Below are 22,834 nucleotides of genomic sequence, written 5' to 3' on the forward strand. Positions count from 1 at the left end.
GTGTGTGCAGTGTAAACTACTATAATATATAAGTACAGGTATAGTGGGTGTTACTGTTACAGGGTCATTAAATGGGTCTTTTTTCTGACACCGTGTGATGATGTGTTCAAAGTGAAAAAAAAAGAGAAAAAAAACGAAATATAAAAAAAAAATCCAAAATTCCGAGCCAAACTGAAGCCCCCTGAAGGCAGCACGGTTGTGAGATCAGCTGATTTTTTTACGCTGCCATTTTGTCCGGCAGAGCAGCAGCCAGTCAGCCAGTGAAGAGAAACCGCTGGCGAGACTTTTCAAACAGCAGCTCCGGACAGGAACAGACTAAACTACCCCCCCAAAACACCCCCCGCGAGCCGGTACGGTGGACTCGGCAGCCGAAGGACAGCACCGACTGAGCCCGGGCGACCGTTAAAAAAAAGGGAACCAACCGTCGTTTTTTTTTTTTTTTTTTTTTTGCGTTGGTAGTTGTTGTTGAACTTAACGGCTCTTTCCGCCGGCTGCGGCAGACTCCCACCCGGGGGTCGGGGAGCTCACCGCCGCTAGCTGCTCGCCCCGCGAACACCGGGGGAGAAGAAGCCGCACCTGTCCCCGGCTGTCAGCTACACTTTAACCCCCCCCACCCCACCCCCAACGGCTGGAACCTCAAGACGATGCGCCGCTCGACCCCGGGGGACTTCTTCACGCCCGAGGGGTGTTTTTACCCCGCGCTACGCCGAGCGACCAGCTAGCCGACGCGGGTCCGCGCGAACAAAGTCGACGTGGAGGAGGACGAACTCAAGAATTTCTTTTTTTCTTTTTCTTTTTTTTTTCTCCGGGGAGGAGGAATTGTTGACGTTCTCCAAGCTGTGATTTCACACGGATTACTTTTTGTTTGTGTGCGCGTCGCCTCGTGCCAAGGTTACGAAAAGCCAGACAAGTTAATTATGTTTATTTGTGGCCAGAAAGTAATTCACAGTGTTTACAACTTCCACGGCGGCGTCGGGACTCTTTCCTGGTTCGAGCACCGCGACGCGAACATTAGCTAACACAGACTAGCGCGGATTAGCGTGTTGTGTTCACGTAGCGAGATAGATAGTCGGAAATATCTGTTGCCAAAACAATTTTTTTTTTACTACAACAATATTGCAAATCAGCTGTTGATTGTGGGTTTCATAGTTAAACCAACCCACATAAATATATATATATATATACACAACCCCCACTACTAGTGATTGACATCACTGCAGGCTACACAGGTTTTTCCAGGTACCTGAACGCCCCCCTTTTTTTTACCTCCACTTGACAGTGAAGTCACGTTGAGTTGTGTTGCTCCAACATCGTTATTATATATATTATATATATAAGTAAAAACGGAGAGATGTCGGGGCAGTCCATCACGGATCGGATCGCAGCGGCCCAGCACAGCATGACCGGGTCGGCCATCAGCAAGGCCGTGTGCAAAGCCACCACACACGAAGTCAGCGGGCCCAAGAAGAAACACCTGGACTGTGAGTGTATCCTTCTTCCTTGCTTCCTTTCCTCCTTCCTTACTTCATTTTTTAAATGTGTTTAAGAAGCTGTCAAATGCAGACAGAGCAGCAGCAATACACTGCACCTGAAGCTCTGACACACGCACACTAGGTTTTGTAGAATATGCAGGTTTAACCTTCATACTTCAGTTTATTAATCCATGTTATTATTCATCAAGTCTTGATTATTAAAGAGATGACGATGCTTTACGAAGTTCTCAAAATGTCTTGACCAATAACCGAATGTACGATTTCTTTCTTTAAAGCTACAACTAACCATTAATGACTTTTTAAATGTCAGAAAATCAACGTCATATAGTCTTTAAAACAAAAAGGCTGCAATTCACTTTTTTTAATAATGGATTGAAATTAAAGGCTTTATCTTTAAAACGTCAGATACTTTCAGCTCCACGCGACTCATTCAAATTGCTTTTATTTTGCTTAATTTACTCTCGTATGACGTTTACAAAATATAAATAAATCCACACAAAAGAGAAAAGTTTGATATTTTGCGACCGATTGTTTCAGCTCTTCTGTTTATTTGCAGAGAAACTCTCCAAAACCTAAATATAATACATATTAACGATATAAAAGAGCGAAAAGCTAAATCGGACTCTGGGACTATCATCATGTCCGACTATCATCGATATCCGTCTGCAGAGATGAGCCCCGAAATATGGGAAGCAGTCGGCATTCCTGCTCTTTGCGGATCCCTCGTGACGGCCTGAGTCGTTTTTTTGGTTGCCTTGAAATAAAGTATGTGGTTATTTTATTTTTTTACGATATGAAATCTGTTAGGACAAGAAAAACTAACAGACTCTGAAACACGAGATGTTTTTATTTAGAGTCTGTCCTCGGTTAAAGAAAAGCTCCTCCGACGGGTTATTGTTGGATGGACATGAAGGCCACACACACACACACACACACACACACACACACACACAGATAACAACTCGTGACAGAGGCAACCTGACAGGTCTTTCATCAGGAAGGGGACAGACTGACTGACGAGGGAACAACATATTTACTTTCCTTGTGGCCTCCATGTTTGTTTCTTGTTTGTTTTTGTGGGGGGGGGACCTCTAGCATACCACGCATTCCTCAATCTCAGTCGCTGACGTTGTCACCAGACTCCCGGCTGTCGTTGAGTCACGTTGAAAGGTGGCGGGACAAAGAGAAAAGGATGGATGGAGGAGAAGAAGAAGAAAGACGTTTATTAAAAGAAGAGGGAGCTGTTGGGTTTCCACATCGGAGCGGCGGAATCCACTGAAGTTCTGCTTTCTGGGAATGTTTGATCGATGCTTCGGCTCAATTGCCTCACATCCGTCAACTCCTCCCCCTCCTCTTCCTCCTCCTCCTCCTCCTCCTCTCGGCTGCTGAGTCGTGCGTTGTCTCTCCTCTCGTGAACTTGGCCAGACCCTCTCAGCCGATCCGCCGCGTCGAGCTTAATCATTGCCGGGTATTGATTTCCCTGCGAGCGCGACGACCTCTGTGCCGCGGGGAGGGGGGGGGGGGGGTTGTCGTGTTGTTTGTGCGTTGATGACCTCCCCCTGAAGGCAACATCGGTGGCCGGCTAGATCAAAGTGCTGAATGGAGTCGAGGTCGTCGTTCGCGCGGTTAGCGTTGCCGCGGTGGGTTTCCATCGCTACTCGGTCATTACTAGCCAGGTGTGTCACTACTCCCCCCCCCCCCCCCCCCCCCCCATGTAGGTTATAGGTAATCGATATCCAGCAGCGAGTCGCATCGTTGGAGTTGTTTTCGAGACGAGGGCTTCGCAGTTTTCACGACGTCGACGATTCCAACGTTTTTTCAATTTTCATCAATTATAATTATTTGATTTAAATGTCGTCGTTGCAAGAGGAGAACATAGTTTCAGGTGTAGCTAACTCTATAATGCGCACACACACACACGCACACACACCTTTTCCCGCTAGCGGCCGTGACCGTCTGGCAGCACGCTGTGAATGATCTCACTGGCATATTTGCATCGAGACCCGATAACAAAATAACCCCCGACAGACAGACAGACAGACGCCTCTCTGGGGGGGGGGGGGGAGAAAAAATGACTAAAGCTGCGCGTTTGGTGTCCCCCCCCCCCCCCGTGGAGCCCCTCCCATCGGCGTTCAACGGCTCTTTTTATTTGAGGATTTCTGGGAATTCTCATAAACATCGTCGTCCGAGGGGCTCAGCGTGTTGGAATGTGGCGACGAGAGGGACTGCTGCTTAACCCAGGCCTCCATGAGCAGCTACAAGACACACACATGAACACACACACACACACACACATGAACACACACACACACACACACATGAACACACACGCACACACACACATGAACACACACACACATGAACACACACACACTCATAAACACACTAGGGCTGCAACTAACGATTATTTTGATAATCGATTAATCGGTTGATTATTTTATCGATTAATCGATTAATCGGATTAAAAAACAAAAACACTTTAATTTTCAACCCTTTATTCAAAACAGGGTCCGTACGGTCGTGGAAAACCTGGAAAAGTCATCGAATGTTTAAATGGCTATTAGCAGGCCTAGAAAAGTAATTGAAAAAAATAAAATCCCAAAATATTTGGAAAAGTAATGCAAATTTATTTTATTCAAATGTTAATTTACACGGTATATATACGGTATGCTTTGGAATTCTCATTGTTAGTTTAAATACTACATCTTCTCACTTTGTCACATATAGACAGAGTTTTCACAAAATGTTTAATCATGGAAATTTGGTTTAAAGTCATGGAAAGGTCCTGAAGATCCACTGGTCACCATGGTGATGAACCTGTTCACTGGTCACCATGGTGACGAACCGTCACAAACAGACTGACAGCTTTCCTCTCCTGAGCAGTGGTCCCCATGTGGCCCCCTGAACAATATCAGAGACGCGTTCAGATTTATTATTTTTTTCACCTGGCCCGCTGCCATTGAGATTACAGTGAGACGTGGAAAATATGTGAAGTGGTGCTCTTCACAATAAAACATCTTTGATGGGACGTGTCGCGTCTCGGCCAATCAGCGTTCAGATGTCCACAGCGTTTGGAAAGTTAGGTTAGCTTGAATGTTAGTCAGCTACATCTGCTGCTGTCACGCTGCACGGTGTAGCGATACTAACAAAGTACCAGTACGTTAAAAACGATGTGATTTAACATATTTTTATTATCGATACTTCATTAAAAGAGCGATCAGAGCTCACGCGCTGCTCCACACTGTTAAATGTTGTCTGTACGCGCAGCGCAGCGCTCAAGGCGAGTGGCGTCGTGGCGTCGGGGCTTATCTCCGTTGCCTTTCTCCGTGGAAAAATGTTCCGCTATCCGCCACGGAATAAATAACCACGTTTTCTACGTTCTACTCTTGTGGAAATGCCACACACGTCGTGACATGTAGCGCCCTGGTGTCTGGGGTCATGACGTCACCCGGAGGCGCACTTAGCTCCGTGAATGTCTCCGACTACGTGAAGGACTTCCGCTTCCAGCGCCAAGAGGGCAGCAGCAGCAGCCAATTAGATTCATCAACAGAGGAGCAGCTCAGCGCTGATTGGCTCTCACAACGCAGCGTTCCGTCTCTCCCTCCGCTCTGGTTTCTCCTGCGCCGCTCTGCGCTCAACTCAACTTTGTTTATACTCCATGATTTATTGAGCGCCGTAATAATCGCGCGACACAACGAATCGGTAATGAAATTCGTTGCCAACTATTTTGATAATCGATTTTTATCGATTTTATCGATTCGTTGTTGCAGCCCTAAAACACACACACACACACACACACATGAACACACACACATGAACACACACACATGAACACACACACACACACATGAACACACACACACACACATGAACACACACATGAACACACTCATAAACACACACACACACACACATGAACACACACACTCATGAACACACACACTCATAAACACACACACACACACACATGAACACACACACTCATGAACACACACACATGAACACACACACACACACACATGAACACACATACACATGAACACACACACATGAACACACATACACATGACAGGGCTCCAGACTGCGACCAAATGGTCGCATTTTGCGCCTAAAATTAGACACAGTGCGTGTAAATTTTTCATCAACTCGCGCATGCGCGACCAGTAAATTAGCAGATTTCTTTTTTTTGTTATTAAATATTGTTGTTGCTTACAAACTTGTTCTACACTTCAGCCCACTATAGTTAGCGGTAATGCCTGAATGACTGGTTTGCTAACCGACATTAACTCCAGAAGAAGAAGAAAGGAGACGAAAACCGAAGAAGAAGGCTGGCCTGTGTGTGTGTGTGTGTGGGGGGGGGCTAATGTGTGAAAAGAGGCGCACCGCAGCGGAGACACAACGAGGGCGAGGGCCGCAGAGTGAGAGGTCAGAGGGGATCCTCACCACCGAGCGGCGTCCCCGTCCCCCGAGTTGAATCTCTAAGTCAACTCAGCCGACTCTCACATGTCTGCCCCTATACACTGTCGCTCACGGTAAACACATTCGATTGGGAGCGCGCGAGGATTTTGATAAAGTTAGCGGAAGGATTTAAGTGACAACATCCGGTTTTGCAAAGTTAGCGGAAAGAACCACGTGAAACAACATCCGTTTATCAAAATAAGATGTCGACAAATCATACACTAACATATAAAAGTAAACAATGAACTGATTTTGTATCTTTATAAATCGTTTCTGAGATTTAGCTTAAATTATGCTAACATTAAAACATGTTACTGGACCAAGGAAGAGTTTATAAAAATTAGTCAGTCTTTTGTATGTTAAGAAAAGTCCTGTATATAGATTTCCCCAAGAGTTCCAGGAAATGAATAATGCAGATGTGTTCCATACATATCTGAAATCCCCTACAATAGCAATCAAACAATTTTAATGTATCAATTAGGACATTTTTCAAAGTAAAAGTCCTAAATGTTTAAAGAAATCGGTAATTTCTTTAATGTTTGAGTTGCTTTATATATGTATTTCCTCATAGTCCTCATAGCAATAATGCTACACAATAAATAGAATGCTTCAATCAACACCGTGATCGGTATTATCGGATCGGCAGATACTGATTTCAGTGATCGGTGATCGGCACCAAAAACCTGATCGGTGCATCTCTAGAAACCAACAAATGTTTTGATTGGCCACATCGAAGTGCAACATGCACATGCTCAAGGTATGTTTTCTCTTAAAATATGTTTAAACTCAATACAGTAACTTCTGAAGAGTTCTCTGTTGTGAATGTTTTGCAGTTCATGAAGGCAAACAGGCATAAGATTGTATATTGTCAAATTATTTATCAGTAATAAGTAAAAATGATGGGAAAACTTAGCAAGTCGATTTATAGTGTGTCAGGGTTTTTCCTGCAGAGAAATTGTGGGCGCGCGCCTAAGCCGTTTTCCCGAGCGCCTATGACAAATCCCGAGCGCCTAAGGCAAAAAAAGTCTGCGAAAATTACAGAGTGGCGGGTGGAGATTTCACGCTGTTCTAATGGTAGGGGAAACACTGGAGTTGATAAGTGTGTCTTCTTGTCTGATCAATACACATCTGTGAGGTGCGTGAATGGACAGATCGGCTAGCTGCTGATCACTCACTCAACAGCTCGACCTGCATGAATAGACGGTGCGCGCGTAGCGCGCAAACATTTTTTGGGAGCACCGAAGACCCATTATGACCCAGGAAAAATCCTGTGTGCGCCCCTAAATTTTCTGCTTGCGCCCCTAAAATTTTAAGTTAGGGGCCACTGTGCTCCTAGTAAAAAAAAGTTAGTCTGGAGCCCTGCATGAACACACACACATGAACACACACACATGAACACACATGAACACACACACACATGAACACACACACACATGAACACACACACTCATGAACACACACACACACACATGAACACACATACACATGAACACACACATGAACACACACACACATGAACACACACACTCATGAACACACACACATTCACATGAACACACACACATGAACACACACACACACATGAACACACACATGAACACACACTCATGAACACACACATGAACACACAAGAACACACACATGAACACACACATGAACACACACATGAACACACACACACATGAACACACACATGAACACACACATGAACACATACACTTGAACACACATGAACACACACACATGAACACACGCACATGAACACACACACATGAACACACATACACATGAACACACACATGAACACACACACACTCATGAACACACACACACATGAACACACACACATGAACACACACACACATGAACACACACACATGAACACACATGAACACACACACACATTCATACACACACACATGAACACACATGAACACACACACATGAACACACACACACACATGAACACACACACATGAACACACACATGAACACACACACTCATGAACACACACATTCACATGAACACACATGAATACACACATGAACACACACACATGAACACACACATGAACACTCATGAACACACACATGAACACACACTCATGAACACACACACTCATGAACACACACATGAACACACACATGAACACACACACTCATGAACACACACACATTCACATGAACACACATGAACACACACATGAACACACACTCATGAACACACACATGAACACACATGAACACACACATGAACACACACTCATGAACACACACACACACATGAACACACACTCATGAACACACGCACATGAACACACACACTCATGCACACACACACATTCACATGAACACACATGAACACACACACACATGAACACACACACTCATGAACACACACACATGAACACATGAACACACACACACATGAACACACACACACACACACACACACGCTTCAGGAGGCCACTTCTTTCCAACTCGGCATCATTTGAAACGTTCGATTTGTCTCTCCGTCTCGTGGCTGTTGAGAGACCCCCCCCCCCCACTGGAGACGGGTTGTTCTCACACGCCTCGTTCACGCCTCGTTCACGCCTCGTTCACGCCTCGTTCACGCCTCGTTCACGCCTCGTTCACGCCGGTGGAGCCGCCCCGCTCGCGGAGCCTTTTCGCCGCCATGTTGAGAGCCATCGGGATACAATGAAAACAAACCGCTCCCGATCTCATTGGAGAGTTTCACGAGAGGAAACCTCGCGTGTGAAACCTCGCGTGTGAAACCTCGCGTGTGAAACCTCGCGTCCTCCTCCTATAGGAAGGAGCTCAAAGGAGGAGCTCACCGTCGGCCATATTTAGCCATTTTTTCATTTGGGGTCCACTTTAAACATCGATATAGACAAGACAATATTATTCTATATAATATACAAAACAAAGACTGAAAAGGTATAGGTAGAAGCAAAAAATGCTTATATATTCCTATCCTAAATTAATATCAAATAAATCAGACTAATTATAATAAAATAAAGAAAAAATAGAAAACAATATATATGTGTATATATATATTTATATATATATATACACATACATATATATATATATTTCCAAGTCACTTTATTTTCGTCCCGATGTGCGCGCACACGCCGGCATCGGAGTTCTGCGGCGAGACGAGACGTGTTAACGCGACACGTAGAGACAGAATGACACGCTGCTGGAGAGACGACCAACAACAGATCGGTCAGGACGCAAAGGCGCAAAGTAACACAAGTGGCATTACGCATTGTTGATTATTTTCGCCCATGCGTACCTGCGTACCAGTTATGTGCACACCTGTGTGTATATATATATATGTACATACTTCCACATACATCCTCCATATCAGGACTTTGAGGAATACAACTAGTGGGGCTCACTTCCTGCTCTTGTGCGGCGTTGATTCCAGCCCCTGATAGGTCCGTGGCGGGGTGTCGCCGGTCGGGGGACGCCCGGCGTCTCCAGAGATTGTCGGTGAGTCCAATGTAATCTAAAGGGGGCGGGGGGGCGGGGGGTCCCTCCCCCGGCTGCACTGCAGAGATAGGCCCAGTTTAGACGACCGGGCTTACCGCTGACTGCCTGGAGCCGCTTCAAGTGAAGCCCGAGGGATTGCCCGTGAAGTGTGTGTGTGTGTGTGAGTGACTCTCTGTGTGTGTGTGTGTGTGTGTGTGTGTGTGATGGATGAATTACAGCGCCTCCCGTGAGAGGCTGCTTCAGCGCCTCCGAGTGTGTGCGGGGATGAAGCTCACCGCCGGTGAATCTGTAATATTTGATCGATTTGAACAAACGTCAAGAGGAGGAGAGACACGATCCGCCTGGCGCCAGTTCAAGGACCTGCGAGAAAATCTGTAACTTACGTTCTCGAGCTTTCCCTCTCGTGTACTTATTTATTACTAAGATGTAATCAAACCACATTGTTGACACTGACCCACGCCTCTTTGTCCACGGCGCTCTCGGTGACCTCGTTGCTCTGGGGGGGGGGGGGGATTATTTCAGAAGGTAATGATGAAGGTAAAGGTAGATTTAATTATTTCAAACGTCATCTTTAATTCTAGGTATTTGTTTTAATTGGTCGACAGAGAAGCTCTTTGTTAATTTGTTGTGTAACTTACTGCAACTCTGGCTCACAAGCCAACATACGCTATTATTATTATGATTATTATGATTATGATTATCTCTGCCAGGAGTCACGTGAAGCCAGCTACGGCTGCATGTTCAAGGACCTCTCGGTGCTTCGTTGATTCCAGTTATTAACTGCCTCCATTTTAATTGTAACACACACACACGCACACATTCCTCTCTGTGTGTGTGTTGGGGAACATCCATTACCCCCGTTCCCATTCTGACTTCTGGGTATTTTTATCCGCGTTCTCTCGGGAGCCGTAGGCTGGCTTCAGTGCTTGTTTTCTTTATTCCCGTCGTCGACCTGTGTGCATGAACGTCTGTCTCCGTCTGCGTCGCTCTCCTCCTCCTTTTTTTATTTATCTGACAGAAACCCCATCGACGTTCCCCCGACACATTTGTGCAGAGGCGTAAGTGCAGAGATTTACATCCCCCCCCCATGAAAACATGTCAGTTGGAGATGAGAGTTTGTTTATATTTCTATATATATTTCGATCTCTATATATTTTAATATATTTATATATATATATATATTTGAATATATTTTTAGATATATATATATATATCTTTCTATATATATTTTATAATATATATATATATATTTATTTTAAAATATTTATATGTATATTTCTATCTATATATATATATATTTTAAAAAATAAATAATTTCTATATATATATATTTTTCTTCTATATATATTTTATTATATATTTATCTATATATAATATATTTTTCAAATTAATTTCTATTTATATATATATATATCTTTGTATATATATTTTATTATATTTATTTATAAATATATTTTTTATCTATATTTATTATATATTTTTAGATTAATTTATATATATATCTTTCTTTAGATATTTTATTATATATTTATTTTAAAATATTTATATATATATTTATATATCTGTCTGTGACTATAAGAGACGGATGAGGACTGTTATTTGAGACCTGGAGGGAGGATTGAAGCTCCAGAAGGAGTCCATTAGTCTGATGACATTTAGACTGATTTGTCTTTCACCAGCGCAGAAAACAACTTCACAGCTGGCGTCCATGTTTATTTATACGTTTGTTTCCGTTATCAAACAAGTGAATTAACTCATGGTAATGAGTGTTGGTCTGGCTCTGTGAGATGAAACCTTCACCGTGTCTTTGGAGGATACAAAACACCAATGATCTCATTCATAACTCTTTATTATAAGCACAAGAAAACACGACGTGACTCAGGACTCAGATCGGAAAGGAAGAGATGCTCCTTCAGTCAGCAGGTTGAGAGTTCTCACAGCGCTCTCTCTCTCTCTCTCTATACCTCTCTCTCGCTCTCTCTCTACCTCTCACTCTCTCTCTACCTTTCACTCTCGCTCTCTCTCTCTCTACCTCTCACTCTCTCTCTACCTTTCACTCTCGCTCTCTCTCTCTCTACCTCCCTCTCTCTCTCTCTACCTTTCACTCTCTCTACCTTTCACTCTCGCTCTCTCTCTCTCTCTCTACCTCTCACTCTCTCTCTACCTTTCACTCTCGCTCTCTCTCTCTCTCTACCTTTCACTCTCGCTCTCTCTCTCTACCGCTCTCTCTCTCTCTACCTCTCACTCTCTCTCTCACTCTCTCTCTACCTTTCACTCTCGGTCTCTCTCTCTCTCTCTACCTCTCTCTCTCTCTCTACCTCTCTACCTCTCACTCTCTCTACCTTTCACTCTCTCTCTCTCTCTCTCTCTCTCTACCTCTCTCTAGCTCTCGCTCTCTCTCTCTCTCCCCTTCTTCTTCTTTCTACCTCTCTGTTCTGTTCATCTTCTGGCTGAATACTTTCCGTCTTTCATCTCATCCTCCCCTTTTCTCTCTTTCACTTTCATCTCTTCTTTCTCTATCCTACCACTTTTGTCTCGATCTATCTATCTCTTTTTCTCTCGTCTCTGTCTCTCTCTATTTGTATTCATCCATATCTCTGTCTCTTTCTTTCTCTATAGCTCTCTCTCCTTCCATCTATCTCTATATCTGTCTCTTTCTCACCATCTCTCCCTCTTTCTCTCTCTACCTCTACCCCCCCTGTATTTGAGAGAGAGAGTGGGTGTGGGGGGGGGGGTGAACCCCGGTCTCCAGTCCCGAACACGTAAACAAGACGATGAGATTACCGGTACACGGTGCTGCGTTAGTCTTTGAACAGATTGGGGGCGTGTCTTGGGGGGCGTGTCTTGTGGCGTCTACTGGCGAGCGTCCTCCCGACGCTCGAGCGAAGGCCGCTCTCCTCGGTGAGCGGCGCCGTTAAACCGCTCGGCGATCTCCACGAAACCAAGATACCAAACCGATGACCTCATGGGATGTGGTGTTCAGGGTTCCCACGGTCGTGGGAAAACCTGGAACAGTCCCGGAGCTGCGAGTGAACGCACCTTGACTGAAAAGTTTGGTTGCCATAGCAACGGCAGCTTGGGGATAATCCTCTATTATGTACACGTCGGGTCGTGGAAACTTGGTTTAAAGTTGTGTGTCTCTCTCTCTCTCTCTCTCTCTCTCTCTCTCTCGCTCTCTCGCTCTCGCTCTCTCGCTCTCTCTCTCTCTCTCTCTCTCTCTCTCGGAGAAAGCAACGGGCGCCGCAGGAAGTGGACAGAACCGTTTAAATGTACGTGCCGCATCTTTGAGGTCCGACCGGATTAAGTTCTCTTGAGGAATTCCAGCGACGCGGAGCCTGAACTTCCTGAGGGGGCGGAGAGGAGACCCCCCCCCCCCCCAAACCCAGACGGAGGCTTTTAAGAGAGATTCAATTCAATTCAATTCAGTTTATTTGTATAGCCCAATTTCACAAATTACAAATTTGTCTCGGAGTGCTTTACAATCTGTACACATAGACATCCCTGCCCCAAACCTCACATCGGACCAGGAAAAACTCCCAAATAACCCTTCAGGGGGAAAAAAAGGGAAGAAACCTGGAGGAGAGCAACAGAGGAGGATCCCTCTCCTAGGATGGACAGATGCAATAGATGTAATGTGTACAGAAGGACAGATTTAGAGTTAAAATACATTCAATGAATATGACAGAGTGTATGAATAGTTCATAGTAGGCATATTCCACGATGGAGACCTCCACGATCCATCAGGCAGATGGCGGTGGGGAGGAGGAGTGGGCGGAGTCTCAACAGGACAGTGGCGTAGTCATGAGCAGGAATTCCACGACCCAGACGATCCATCAGGCAGATAGGATCTATGCCGTCTCATAGGGTCCGATGACCCCATGAGACGTAAAGTCAAAAGGACTTCCGGGGAGAAAGCAGAGTTAGTAACGTGTGATTGAGAGATGAAAATTCATCCTTAAGGAGAGAAAAAAAAAGGAGATAGGTACTCAGTGCATCCTAAAACGTCCCCCGGCAGCTATAAGCCTATAGGGTTAATCCCCCTCGACCTTTGACCCCCCCCCCCATTGTCTGGATCTCCGTGTGTATTTTCAAAATAAACCTCCGTCTTTACAGGAAACAACCAAGTTGGTGTTGAGGCCACGAAGCTCCTCCCCCTGGTACTTCTGCTTAATCCCATGTGTGTTTAGTTTTTTTTGTGGTCTTCTTACTTCCTGGTTCACGACTGCGTGGGTCACATGGCCGATTTTAATTTGTAGGTGTAGCTGGGAACGCTGTACGAGGTGTGTGTGTGTGTGTGTGTGACCAGTTGTCTCCTGCTTCCTCGTCTGCTTGATCTGACCACCTGCTTTTCCTCGCTCAACACACACACACACACACACACACACACACACACACACACACGCCCCTCCTCACGAGACCCCCTCTCTCTGGTTCCTTCAGTACCAGGAAGTCTCCGGTCTATTGTGGTCCGGCCCAACAATGGACCTCAGATCAGAGGACAGAGGAGGTCACTGTTGGGAATGACATCCCTGTGTGTGTGTGTGTGTGTGTGCATGGTCAGAGAGAAGGCCTCCATAATGTGATTAATCGATTATTAACTGTCTATAATATGTCAAAAAGCGCCGTCAGTCATAAACATCTTGTTTACGATGTCCTCTTTTCTTTAAATGTTATCAATATTATATATTTTTTTCTTGGCATAAAAGATGGAATCGCTTTTTCCATTTGTGTCCGGATTAAACGGAAGGAGACAAAAAAAATGTTTTTAATCGGTGCAAAAATAAGAAGATTTAATAACAATAACAAACTAAAATGTTTTATTCTTTCAAAGTCACGTTGAAACGTGGGGATTTCTAAGAACGTACGAAATGAGATGTGAAGTGTGGGAATCATAACCAGAATGTATGATTTAAAATGTTTATGTGACTTTAAATGTTACGTAACACGTGATTATCTGCTCCTGTCGACCAGGTGTTCAGGTGTTCAGGTGCGTGTGTCGAGGAAGACGACGGCATCGTGTCTGTTCCACCCATTTGTGGTCAGGATAATCTGTCAGTTTGCTTGAGGGACACACACACACACACACAGACACACACACACACACACACACACAGACACACACACACACACACACACACACACACACACAGACACACACACACACACACACACACAGACACACACACACACACCAACGCACACACCCACAGACACAGACATACACACACACACCAATGCACACACACACACACCAACACGCCACAACACACACACCAACGCGCACACACACCAACACAAACACACACACAGACCTCTCTCTCATGAATAAACACGAGCTCTGTTTAAGGCGATGAAGCCGCAGAGATAAAAGAGATGAAGCCACAAGTCGCTCTTAAAGCCTGTTTGAGGAGGAGGAGGAGGAGGAGGAGGAGGAGGAGGAGGAGGAGGAGGAGGAGGAGGAGGAGGAGGAGGAGGAGGAGGAGGAGGAGGCCTTTAAATGCTGCATCGGGCATCCTCGTCCTTTTCAAAATAAAGCTCCGCCTCCTTCACAGGAGGTTGTGCGGCGTCGCGATGCGTTCAAGCTCCTACTGTTTTGTACATTTTAGCCCAACGCTATCGCGATGCGTTCAAGCTCCATCTTGTTATTACAGAAGGAATTCTGACCGTACTCAAAGCAACATACGGCTGTTGCAGCGTCTCTCGTTATAAAATAGACATTGTGATGCATTCATGAAGCTGGGACTTTTCCACGCCGTTGTTCACGCCACTCAATGGATGCATTGGGCTGTAATGCACCTTGAATAGATAGCCCAGTGTGTGTGTGATTGAACCAGTGCCCAGACGGGACCCTCCCCTCGCTCCTGTCCTCCAGTTGTTTGATGAGAGCCCCGTTACCGTAGTTACCAGACAAGTTCTTGCTGTGAGGAACAAAGGATGGAGAGTGGAGGTGTGATGGAGAGAGAGAGAGACAAACGGTGGGGAATGTGTGTGTGTGTGTGTGTCCTTCTAATGAGCTGAACTAGAATCGGTTCACATCGATCTCGAGTGGCGGGGAGCGAGGAGGCGGAGCCAAGCCGCTCGCATCGAGCGCTTTCCGCTCTCGGCTCAGAGCGAATTAAAAACACTTTTGACATCTTGATGTTCTCCCAACGTGGAAATGAGGAATACGTTCATATATATGTATTTATTTTATTTTTCTCACGTCCAAATATTTGGTAAAAGCATCTTTTCGTCTCGCGCCTCTGCTCCGCGTCTCCTCGCTCTGCAGACTGACGTCTAACACACTTTAAACCAGACGGGGGGAGAGTCGGCCGGGAAAAACATCTTCCAAGACTTAAAACAAATGTTCATTGGGTTACATGTAATCCTAGCCCCAATATATATATATATATATATATATATATATATATATATATTATATTGCTCCCGTATTTATTGGTATTTTCTTAACATATTATTGTAACTGATCCAGGAGGCTTTCAACCTCGGAGGAGGAAAGAAAAGACAAACACACAAAACACACACCAAAACACACACACACACAAACGCACACAAATGCGCACACACATAAAACACAGACACAAATACACACACAAACATACACACACGGCAGCATCGCGTGTGAACGTGACCAACGTGTGACCGTGTGCGTCTCTTAAATGTGTCCTTCCTGCTGACGTGTGACTGCGTCTCTTAAATGTGTCCTTCCTGTTGACGTGTGACCGTGTGCGTCTCTTAAATGTGTCCTTCCTGCTGATGTATGACCGCGTGCGTCTCTCAAATGCGTCCCCAGATCTGATCCACTGCACCAACGAGATGAACGTGAGCATCCCGCAGCTGGCCGACACGCTGTTCGAGCGCACCGCCAACTCCAGCTGGGTGGTGGTGTTCAAGGCCCTGATCGCCAGCCACCACCTCATGATGTACGGCAACGAGGTAGGAGCGCACGCACCAAGCGACTAACACACAGAGAAGTTGTCGTCATAGTTGTTTACAAATAATGAATATAATCGTCTGATTTATGTTTTCTGTTAAAAAATAAATCTAAGAAAACACTTTGATTCTGTAGACTGCTGCCTAATAGTTTCATTATTGCCATTATTTTAGGACAATTGCTCATATTCTGTTAGCCTAAATAAGTATATTTATTATTTTTGAACAAAATGTTATTACCTTCGCATTGTATTTATTTATTTATTTGTATGCGTGTTACTCGCATAACTCAAAAAGTATTAAACCGAATCGCATGAAATTTGGTGGGATGATTGGTTATTATCCGGGGACCATTTGATTAGATTTTGGGATCGATCGGGTCAAAGGTCAAGGTCATGAAAAGGTCAAAATCTTCTTTTTACCATAGCACGGTCAATTTGTATCCAATTGGCATGCAACTAATGCCAACATGTTCATAATTCAATGCCCAATCTTGTGATATGTGAAGGTATGCGCTCTACCGAGTGCCCGTTCTAGTTTCACAAGTTTCAAAAAAGTGCTTCCAATTTATTTAAAAAGATTTTCCCCTAAAAAAAAGTCAATGTCCTACCCTGCGTCCACACGTTCACACATCTCAACATACATGACCTTTTGGACATGTGTAGCCACGGAGAATGTGCACGCTGAATAATATCACTGTGGCGTGCGGAGGAAATTAATTATGTCTGATGAGGGACGAGGATAAAAGCAAATTGATTAACTTTAATTAAAAAAATTAATAAACAAACGCGCAGTTAAAGAACCGCCGTGGATTTCATAAATGGGGAAATCGGCCAATCCCTGCCCTCCTCATTTATTTTCCCTCTTTTGTGCCATTTCCTTTTCCAAATCAAACCCTGAGCCAATCAAACGTCTGGATATTCCCACGCCGCGGCGCTCCGCTCACCGGAAGGGAGACGAGAGATTCGTTCTCCAGCCGGAGTTTGTTTTGCTTTTATTAATTTCTGACGAGATGGAAATGTTTTTGTTCCTCAGATGAATTATTGTAGCCGACTGTGAATAATTGATCCTTCAGGATGCTCTCTGATATCCAGCCGGAGCGCTGCCTGTTTGATGTTTACTTTATGATGACGTCCCAATGTTGATCACAACATGTGATCCAGATTCACAGCTGACACATAACTACCAAAAAGTGATGTAAACATCCATAAAAGTAAAGTCCCTTTTTTGTTCTCTATTTGATTTATTTCTATCTATAAAAGTATATTTTGGGAAATTCGTTGGATGGGAATCTGTAAATGGGCCTCTATTGACAGTTGGCTTAGCATTACGTTTATTTAGTGTTGCTTTTATTTATGTTTTGTACCAACTAAACCAAGAAAACTACTTTTATGGATTTTCACATCACTTTTTGGAATAAAAGTCCTCTTTTGTTTTCTATTTAATGCCACGTTTATTTTCAAAGCAGTTTTTTTCATTTATTTCTATCTATAAAAGTATATTTTGGGAAATACGTTGGATGGGAATCATTAAAAGTGCTGCTATTGACAGTTGGCTCAGCATTACGTTTATTTAGTGTTGCTTTTGTTTATGTTTTGTACGAACTAAACAAAGAAAACTACTTTCATGGATTTTCACATCACTTTTTGTCAAGCTAGTTATAAAAAGTTTTGTTTTCTATTTACTGCCACGTTTATTTTCAATGCAGTTCTTTCTCATTTCTTGTAACTTATCTATAAAAGTACTTTTCTCTACTCTGATGGAATCTATAAATGCGTTGCTATTGACAGTTAGCTTAGCTTAGCATTACATTGTACGCCTTATAGATATAACTCGTTCCTCCGTGGTTCATAGACGAGTGGTTTCTATCGGCCTCGAGCGGAGAGAGATTAGCCGTTTTCGGTCTTCACTTTATGCTAAGCTAACTAGCGCCCGGCTGAGGCTCCGTATGAACCGTCCAGAAACTAAAACTAGCCCTGTGATCCCTGTCAGATGAACGTCTCCGTGGAGCCGATCTCCTCTGGGGGCGGTCCTACGTATCCGACACACATCTGGACACGCCCGGCGTCACGTTCCACCGAAAGGGGGAAGCGCCGCTTCCTCGTTCTGGCGTTCTCTCTCGCGCGGACGTTGCTCAACGCTTCCTCTCCGGTCGGTTCCGTGTCGGTTGCATCAACCCAAACGGACTCTGAAAAGAGGAAGACTCTGGTGGGGGGTGGAGGGGTCTTCCTCGCTGGTTTCACTGCAGAACGTCTTTCAGGGGCTCGAACCGACGAGTGTTTGCTCAAGATGTGGAAATACCTGCAACACTCATAAGTAGGTCACGCAGAGCAGAGGGAAGTGGTTTAGAGGTATGAAGGAAAGGAACATGTGAAGGAGAGGTCTGTAGAACATGTGAAGGAGAGGTCTGGAGAACATGTTTAGGAGAGGTCTGTAGAACATGTGAAGGAAAGGTCTGTAGAACATGTGAAGGAGAGGTCTGGAGAACATGTGAAGGAGAGGTCTGGAGAACATGTGAAGGAGAGGTCTGTAGAACATGTGAAGGAGAGGTCTGGAGAACATGTGAAGGAGAGGTCTGTAGAACATGTGAAGGAGAGGTCTGGAGAACATGTGAAGGAGAGGTCTGTAGAACATGTGAAGGAGAGGTCTGGAGAACATATGAAGGAGAGGTCTGTAGAACATGTGAAGGAGAGGTCTGTAGAACATGTGAAGGAGAGGTCTGTAGAACATGTGAAGGAGAGGTCTGTAGAACATGTGAAGGAGAGGTCTGGAGAACATGTGAAGGAGGTCTGTAGAACATGTGAAGGAGAGGTCTGTAGAACATGTGAAGGAGAGGTCTGGAGAACATGTGAAGGAGAGGTCTGTAGAACATGTGAAGGAGAGGTCTGTAGAACATGTGAAGGAGAGGTCTGGAGAACATGTGAAGGAGAGGTCTGTAGAACATGTGAAGGAGAGGTCTGGAGAACATGTGAAGGAGAGGTCTGTAGAACATGTGAAGGAGAGGTCTGGAGAACATATGAAGGAGAGGTCTGTAGAACATGTGAAGGAGAGGTCTGGAGAACATGTGAAGGAGAGGTCTGGAGAACATGTGAAGGAGAGGTCTGGAGAACATGTGAAGGAGAGGTCTGGAGAACATGTGAAGGAGAGGTCTGGAGAACATGTGAAGGAGAGGTCTGTAGAACATGTGAAGGAGAGGTCTGTAGAACATGTGAAGGAGAGGTCTGTAGAACATGTGAAGGAGAGGTCTGTAGAACATGTGAAGGAGAGGTCTGGAGAACATGTGAAGGAGAGGTCTGGAGAACATGTGAACATGTGAAGGAGGTCTGTAGAACATGTGAAGGAGGTCTGTAGAACATGTGAAGGAGAGGTCTGGAGAACATAGATAGATAGATAGATAGATATATACTTTATTAATCCCCAAGGGGAAATTTGTCGAGCCAGTAGCAGCAACACACAAGAATAAAAAAATAATAAAAAAAATAAAAATAAAACACAAAATATAAGAAGGGTTAGGGTGATCTGGCAAGAGGTGAACTGTTGTAGAGCCTCATAGCCGTCGGCAGGAATGTTCTCCTGTATCTCTCCTTGTGGCAGCGGAGCGTGAGGAGACGTCTGGAGAAAGTACTCCTCTGTCCCTGTAGGAGGTGGTGGAGAGGGTGGTCCGGGTTGTCCAATATCGACACCAGTTTCTTCAACGTCCTCCTCTCCACCACCTGTTCCAGGTGCTCCAGCTGGCAGCCGATGATGGAGCCAGCCTTCCTAACCAGTTTGTTAAGACGGCTGGTGTCACGGCCCGATGCTGCTCCCCAGCAGACAATGGCAAAGTGCAGCACACTGGCCACAACCGACTGGTAGAATAACTCCAGCAACTGGCTGCACACGTTGAAGGATCAAGCTTTCTCAGGAAAAGAGTCGACTCATCCCCTTCTTGTACACAGCGTTGATGTTGGCCTTCCAGTTCAGTCGGCTGTCGATGGAGACGCCCAGGTACTGGTCCTCCTCCACCATGTCCACGTCCACTCCCAGGACACTCAGAGGGGGAGGAGCTGTCGCCTTCCTCCTGAAGTCCACCACCATCTCTCTGGTCTTGGCCACGTTCAGCCGCAGGTGGTTCTCATCGGCCCACTTTACAAAGTCACTCACCACTGCCCTGTCCTCCTCCTCCCGTCCATCCCTAATACACCCGACCACTGCAGAGTCATCAGAGTACTTCTGCAGATGGCATGACTCCGTGTTGTACTGGAAGTCACTGGTGTACAGGGTGAAGAGGAAGGTAGACAGAACAGTTCCCTGTGGGGCTCCAACATCACTGACCACCGTTCCAGACAGCACACGGCCCATTCTGACAAACTGTGGCCTGTGAGGTGCGTCAGTGATCAGGAGATGGTGGACGCGTCCACACGACCACCGCAGCTTCTCACTCAGCAGCAGTGGCTGGATGGTGTTAAATGCACTGGAGAAGTCAAAGAAAGTGACTCTCACAGAGACACCGGTTCCATCCAGGTGCGACTGAGCTCGTTGCAGCAGGTAGATGATGGCGTCGTCCACTCCCACATGACGCTGGTAAGCAAATTGCAGAGGCTCCAACGGCGAGTTCACCTGCGACCGGAGGTGGGCCAAGACCAGCCTCCAGCACCTTCATCACATGGGAGGTGAGGGCAACCGGTCGGTAGTCGTTGAGGCCAGATGGTGTTGACTTCTTTGGGACAGGGACCAGGCACGACGTCTTCCACAGCACCAGGACTTCCCCCAGCCTCAGGCTGAGGCTGAAGAGGCGCTGCAGGACACCAGACAGCTGGGTGGCGCAGGTCTTTAGGACCCTGGGGCTGATGCCATCAGGACCTTCAGCTCTGCGCTGGTGTAGTTTCTCCAGCTGTCTTCTCACCTGGTCAGTCGTCACAGAGAGAGGGGAGGGTGGAGGAGCCCATTGTTATTGAGGGCTCGGTGGATGTGCAGCTCAGCAGGGGACAGAGGGGAGGTGTTTGGGAGGTGTGATGTGTGGAGGAGACAGAGAGGGCTGTGAACTGAACCTATTGAAAAAACAGTTCAGCTGGTTGGCCCTCTCCAGGAGCCCCTGGCTGTCTCCTCCCACCTTGAAGCCAGTTATCTGCTTCATCCCAGACCACACCTCCTTGTGTTGTTCAGCTGGAGTTTGGCCTCAGCTTCCTCCTGTGGAGTCCTTGCCTCCCTGTGCTGCACCTTAAGGTTGCGCTGGGCTCTCCTCAGCTCATCCCTGTCTCCAGACCTGAAAGCAGCTTTCTTCATGTTAAGCAGCGCCTTCAGGTCCCTGGTGATCCAGGGCTTGTTGTTGGGGAAGCAGCGCACAGTCCGTGATGGGATGGTGGTGTGTTCACAGAACTTGATGTATTCCGTGATGCAGTCGGTCATCCTGTTGATGTCCTCCCATGCGGTCCACAACACATCCCAGTCCGTTGACTCAAGCAGTCCTGTAGAGCGTCGTCAGCCTCAGAGACCACCTCCTCACAGTCCTGGTGGTCACCGCAGCCTCTTCACCAGAGGAACATACCTGGGTGTCAGCCGGACCAGGTCATGATCAGACCTGCCGAGGGGGGGAAGGGCAGTGGCGCTGTATGCGTCCTTAGTATTAGTACAACAAGTCCAGAGTTTTATTGTTCCTTGTTGGGCAGTCTATGTATTGATGGAAGGTTGGCAGAGCTTTATCAGTGTGGTGTGGTTAAAGTCACCAGTGATAGCCATGAATGCTCCAGGCTGATGATTCAGCAGAGCAGACACAGTGGTGTGGATGGTGTCCAGCTTCCTCAGCGTCAGCTGATGGCGGCTGCACGACAACCACAATGGCGGACGTGAACTCTCTCGGCAAATAGTACGGGCGCATCCCGGCCAACAGTTCAATGTTCGCCAGAAGCGCTCCTTCACGCACACATGGTCCGGATGGCACCACCGTTCATTCACATAAACAGCGATCCGCCCCCTCTTCTTACCGCTCTGTGTAGCGTCTCTGTCCGCCCGAACAGTCCTGAAGCCGGGCAAAGACGCTGTGATCCGGATAGTCCGGCGTGGCCACGTCTCAGTGAAGCACAAGAGACTGCTCACGGAAGATCCTCTCAGACATTACCAGCGCGCCGAGCTCATCCGTCTTATTCGCCAAAGACCTCACGCTCCCGTTATGATCGGCGGTACCGAGGGTTTGTATCTCTCGTTTAGCCCTCCGCTTGACACCCGATCTGCAACCGCGAGCCCTTCTCCGTAGCTCCAGCGGGATCACAGGTCTTTTCCAGGCAGAAGCTTCGGCCTGCACAGCGCGATCAACTGAGCACGCGGTAGACGGCGGTCCCGTCATTGTTTTGCTGTGGCTCTCCGATACTCACGACAAAGTGAACAAAAGCCACAGTAGTATTATCGGAAAAAGTAGTTATGGTCCAGTGTCCGACCGTAACTAAGACAAACGTGAAAGAAAAGAAAAGAGA

The 22,834-nt window shown here is 46.1% G+C and overlaps 1 protein-coding gene across 1 annotated transcript; it reads left to right on the plus strand.

Annotated features, from left to right (window-relative positions):
• The first annotated feature begins 249 nt into the window (after positions 1-249).
• LOC130212121 (phosphatidylinositol-binding clathrin assembly protein-like) lies at positions 250-16,415 on the plus strand. The gene is made up of 2 exons (XM_056443264.1): positions 250-1,481; positions 16,246-16,415. Exons 1-2 carry the CDS (start codon positions 1,352-1,354, stop codon positions 16,413-16,415), a joined length of 300 nt encoding a protein of 99 aa, XP_056299239.1. The 5' UTR covers positions 250-1,351.
• The last annotated feature ends 6,419 nt before the right edge of the window (positions 16,416-22,834 follow it).

This window comes from Pseudoliparis swirei, chromosome 21, assembly GCF_029220125.1.
Source record: "Pseudoliparis swirei isolate HS2019 ecotype Mariana Trench chromosome 21, NWPU_hadal_v1, whole genome shotgun sequence".
In the NCBI taxonomy this organism is placed as follows: Eukaryota; Metazoa; Chordata; class Actinopteri; order Perciformes; family Liparidae; genus Pseudoliparis; species Pseudoliparis swirei.